The 5,673-nt window shown below is 36.2% G+C and overlaps 1 protein-coding gene across 2 annotated transcripts in view; it reads right to left on the reverse strand.

Annotated features, from left to right (window-relative positions):
* The window catches only part of FAM69A (family with sequence similarity 69 member A), a 27,114-nt gene extending 22,332 nt beyond the window's left edge, over positions 1–4,782 (reverse strand). Inside the window, exon 1 of one of the 2 annotated variants that reach the window (XM_015560329.1) lies at positions 4,480–4,782. In XM_015560329.1, the coding sequence (XP_015415815.1) occupies positions 4,480–4,647 (168 nt within the window). In that variant the 5' untranslated portion in view covers positions 4,648–4,782. The remainder of the gene's footprint in view (positions 1–4,479) is intronic. The other variant, XM_015560330.1, reaches the window with a different exon arrangement.
* Between the last annotated feature and the right edge of the window lie 891 nt (positions 4,783–5,673).

Genomic DNA, 5,673 nt, shown 5'->3' on the forward strand with positions numbered 1-5,673 from the left:
GGAGATGTGCCCGCAACCAAGGTACATGCCCTTGACTGGAATCGAACCTGGGACCTTTCAGTCCGCAGGCCGACACTCTATCCACTGAGCCAAACCGGTTAGGGCTATATACATTTTTTATAGCAAAATCTTTCAAATTTTTTTTCAAGGCAATGAATGTAACAATGAAATCAAAACCCACCAAATATTGGGATCCCCCAAAAGAGTAAACAGTAGACCAATATCTTCCAAGAAAGTTTAGGAAAAAAGAAAGCTAAATAAAATATTGAAATGGAATCCAGAGCACATCAGAAGAAATACATCCTTTCTCCAAGTGTAGAATTTTTTTAGTATCTCATTGATGTTTCTCTCTCTGTCTTTCCCTCTCTCTTCCACTCTCTCTAATAAAAATCAATGGAAAAATATCCTCGGATGAGAATTTAAAAAAATATATATCATAAGTCAAACCATCATAAATTGGGGACCATCTATATTGTGAAATAATCACCACAATAAATCTAGTTAGCATTCATAGTTGTAATTTTTTTTTCTTTTGGTAACTTTTAAATCTACTCTCTTGGCAACTTTCAAATATACAATACAGTATTATTAACCTTTTAATACATGAACTCATTTTATCCTCACAACCATTTGATGAGACACATAGTATTAATCCTCATTTTGCAGAAGCTAAATAACTTGCCCAAGTTTATACAGTTAAGGAATGGCAAAGGTAGAACTCAAACCCGAAGCTCTTTTATTCCAATGCTTATGCTTTTAACCACTACAATTAGATATGACCCCTCACACACATTTGGAGAGAGAAGAAAAAAGACAGAGACAGTTTTACAGAGAAGAAGGAAGCCATGTAAGCTGAGACAGATTGTGATTTTTAATCCTCTGGAGACTTTAATTTCATTTTACTGATGAATCTCAGAGAGAAGGGTGAGTGTGGGGGGAGGGCAGGAAGAGATTAAGCATAACCCATGGATAACGATAATAGCGAGGTGAAGGCTTGAGGGGGTCAGGGGGGAGGAAAAGGGGGACATCTGTAATATTTTCAAAAATAAAGATAAATTCAAAAAAATTAATTTAGTAATTAATAAGAAATAGATGGAGAGCAAAATTCTAGCATAATTTAATGCTTATTTTACTAAAACTTGAAAATGATGAACAAAATTTCTGAGCCTAAAGTGTATCTTTTCATTAAGGCTGGCCTAAAAAAAGTTGTAGTTTCTCTGCATTTATGTTCTTAAAACCTATCAAAACTAGTAGTACTAAGATAAATAATACTAAGACAGGACTAATACTGCATAGGAATTGTTTGATTAGAACTAAGAAGGAAGCAGAAAAACTATTTTTAAGGTGTATATTAAAGGTTCTAAGAACTAATAAGATATTACTTGATCAAGGTATGGGAGAGGGTAAGATTCGAAAGAGATGAACCTAGATTTTGTGGCTGCAATTGCTCTCAGATGTATGACCTGAAACAGTCTTTTTTTTTTTTTTTTTTTAGCAGAGAACCATATTTAATTAGAATGAGAAAAAAATCATAATAAATTAGTGTCTATAACACACATCCTAAAATCCAGAAAATTTATAATATTTTCATTAACTTCTTGACAAAGTGCATTTTCCCTCTACATTTTCTCAATCACCTCTTCATTTGGCAACCACTTTGTGAAACCATTTTCTGTGAGCTTTTCTTCTAGCACAGTAGATCAAAATTTGTTTTTTAACACTGACCATTAAAAAACGCAATAAAAGGATTTGCTGTTTGTAGGATTGATGCAAGTTTGGGCTCTACAAAAGGGGAATTCCAACACATTTTTTTTTTTGAAACAGTCTTATGGAAGATAAAAATCTAGTTCAGTCCTTACCACGGGTGGGAGCTTGGTACGCCATGCTTTGGGTGGTGACTCTGAAGGCTGAACCTCAGGGGATAAAGGTGAGCTAGGAGAACTTTAGAGAGCCTTGGCCAGTGAGGCTCAGTTGGTTGAGCATCCTCCCATGCACCAAAAGGTCACAGGTTCAATTCCCATCAGGTGAAGGTGCACACCCTGGTTGTGGGCTTTATCCCTAGTCAAGGTGAGTGCAGGAGGCAACCAATCGATGTTTCCCTCCCTCTCTCTCTCTTCCTCCTTTCCTTCCTTCCTCTCTCTAAAATCAATAAAAATATATTTTTTTTAAAAAAAAGAAAGGAAACTCAGAGAGATGAGCTCATAGCCTCTTTTTCCCTTGAGGATTTTGCCAAGACTGGGCCTGAGCGGAGGTCAGAGCTGCTGCTGGGGATAAGAAGCCAGTGAGCATTTTAAAAATAGGAAACTAAGGGAGCCTCAAGCATACAGCCAGTTATCCTGTTGGGATATTTGCGAAATCCTGAGGCTTTACGGAATGGGAGGCTAAAACATCTCATTCGAAAGCCTTTGAAGAGCAGAGCAGACATTTTGGCAGTCTCACAAGATACAGACTCAAGTTATGAACCTGCCAGAGGGAGAAACCCCAATGAATTCCCAGGCTCTCAGTTAAAATCCTTAGAGGGCTATGCTCTGGGAATAGGGATGAGCCAAAAGTAGCTTGAGCAGAGCGTTGCACTAGAGGTGCAACCAAGCCTCCAGTCCGAACAGTCCATGATAGGGTTAAGATGATCAGCTACTAGAGGGAAAGGAACTTCTATCTGGAGGCAGTACGTAAAAAATTACAGGGCATGCTAAAAGACAAAACGATAGGACCAAAAAACAAGAGGTAAGCATGGACAACAGAAACAGGTCCACAGATGATCCAGGCCCTGGAGTCATCCAAAAAGGATTTTAAAATAACTATGTTCACGTCCAAGAAAAAAGGTAGAGAAAATAAATAAAACAACAGAGAATTGAAATGTATTTAAGAGAATTAGGAAGACAATATGGCAGTTCCTCAAAAAGTTAAATATAGAACTACCGTATGATTCAGCAATTCCACTTCTAGGTATATACCCGAAAGCATTTAAAATAGGGATTCAAAAGCTATTTGCACACCATTATTTCCAATAGCCTAAAGTTGGAAACCACGCTACAGTTGACCCTTGAACAACACAAATTTAAACTATACAGGTCCACTTATATGTATGTGGTTTTTAAAAAGCTTACACTTAAAAAAATTCTCCTCTGCTGTTATACTTCTTATATTAGTAATTCCTCCCTTGCCTAGTTAAGAAGCTGTAATACTCCTGAGGAAAAACTTTTTAAAAATCCTGGCTGGATTTAAGAATACCTAGAGCTAAACTGATTTTTATTTTCTTAGAATTTTGGGAAGCTCAGATCTCCCTGTCTTATGTTTCTATAACACTTGCTATTGTAATATTTATCTTACCCTACTGTAGTTCCTCATCTTCTTCCCTGCTATAGGTTTGTAAGGTCAGGATGTCTTGTCCCCTGCTACATGCACACACCTAGCACCACTGGCTTGGGTTAAGATAACCACTCAATAATTATAGAACCTTTAATAAGTTATAATAATTGGAATCCAAACAAGCATTACTACCAAAAACATAGTTATCAAATTAAATGTTTTAACATTATTTACATCAGAATATATTAGCAGAAAATAAGGAGTTAAATTTACTTAGACTCAAACATTTAAAATATAAGTGCCATGGAAGCAATGATTACTCCTAGAAATCTTAGACTGACAGAGCAATCTTCCAGAGGTATAGCCAAATGTTAGAAAAGAAATTAAATAATAAATGAATGTTTATGCTTTTTAGATAAATTTCTGGTATTCGAGAATAACTACATTTATTCAAAAAATGTGTTCTGGAAAGGTTATATAACACTTTCAAACGTGAACAAAAAAACTATCTGATTAGAATAAATCCAACTTCAAGTATATCTACAAATATATATATATATAAAAATATATATATATATATATATACACATACACACATATCTTTTAAATACATTTTTATTGATTTCAGAAACCACCAGCCCATCCTAATCTTGGAATCAATCCTGGTCTGAGTTAGAGGGACCTAAGGAACTTGATGGGAACTCACCATTGAGGCATCCCTAAGATTCCTCCAGTCAAGACCTTGAGTCATTGTTCCAATGTATGGGCTTGTGCCTTGTAAGACTTGGACCTCACTCATGAATTTCTGATTTGGGTGTGAATCCTTGACCGGCATAGAACCCGGGGCCCTTCTGTCTGCAGGCTGACGCTCTATCCACTGAGCCAAACCAGCTAGGGCAAACTTCAAGTATATTTGAAAAATAAAAATCCCTCTTTGTAATGATGATGCTCTCACACTAGTATGTATTATATATTTAGACTTCTGAATATTAGATTTTCCTAAGTGGGGAATAGAGCGTAGTCATATCATATCAAAATGCTAAGAAGTTCAGCACAACTCTACGGTCAAATTAACTTTTACTTTTTGAAAATATTATTATATGTCTAAGTAGTAAATATAATGTTATTAATCTTGGTTTTTCCATATACCAGGAAATAAAAAATACTTACTATTATTTTCTTACAGTCCTTTCCTCTGCATAGTTCTGTATAGGTGGAGTACTGCACATATATAATCCAGCTTCCAACAAAAACTGCCAACCAGGAAAAGAAAAGGTATTTCATCCGCACATATGAGAAACGAGCCTGTGAATAAAAGAGCACATAACAATTACTCATTCAGCACCGAGTCAGCACTCACTGTCTAGAACATGATTTCCCTCCCTTTCTTGAAAGAACTCAATATATATTCTAGGCTTTCATATGGCAATTCTCCTTGAACAAAGTGTACTTTCACTGAGTTCAAATAGTACTGGTCTTAGAAAAGGAAGCTCCTTGGTCCTGCCAACAAAAAGGGAAACAAAATACCCTTTAAAATGTATAACCTTTCAAATACCACCAGCATTGAAAGCTACTTATTAAGCACAAGCACGCGCACCATGCTACCCTGGGCACCCTGTAAGGTCAGGGAGAGAGAGACACGATTCCTATCTACTACAAATGTACTGAAGACTGTTTCAAATAAGAATCTTAAAGTTCTTTATGGATAATCAAGATAAAAATAATTGTGTTTTTTAAACATAAAAATAAGAAATTTGGCTAGTTGTCTAATCCCTCACAGTGATGTATAACCAGAATAAGAAAATAAACTCCTATTTCCCTATTGTATTCACTAAGGCCTTATGTTCCTTCTTTTTAACCAGCCAAATGCTTCCCCTCATAGATATTCTGGAAAGTTGAGAACGCTACAACTGCTAAAGGAGAAATGACTGGAGAAGAAAGGTTAAGACATATAAAGGATACCTTACTCCTTTACACGATAATTTGTAAAGGTGCACAGTAGGATCCTCTTTGCATTATTTTGCTTGAGTGCTTTGGTATCTAATTGCAACTTGGGCCAGTGGTACCTTTTCTCCATCAACCAGTTAACAAACGATTGGTGCCACCAATCTAATGTCAATAGGTGGCCTCATCTGGGGTGTCGTAAAAAGAGAAACTTTATTCAGGTGAACAGTTTTTACAAACCAAGGAAACACAGTGGAAATTGGAAAGTACACACTCTCCTCTCCACAAAGGGGAGGCTGGCTTATATAGACAATGTGCTTGCCCTGGGTCTAGATTGGTCCATTTTTATGCAAATAAGAAATCTAAATGTGTAGCTTGATTGGTACAAATAGTACTGTTCTGATTGCTTGGAATCTTAAG

Source organism: Myotis davidii, unplaced genomic scaffold (genome assembly GCF_000327345.1).
Source record: "Myotis davidii unplaced genomic scaffold, ASM32734v1 scaffold674, whole genome shotgun sequence".
In the NCBI taxonomy this organism is placed as follows: domain Eukaryota; kingdom Metazoa; phylum Chordata; class Mammalia; order Chiroptera; family Vespertilionidae; genus Myotis; species Myotis davidii.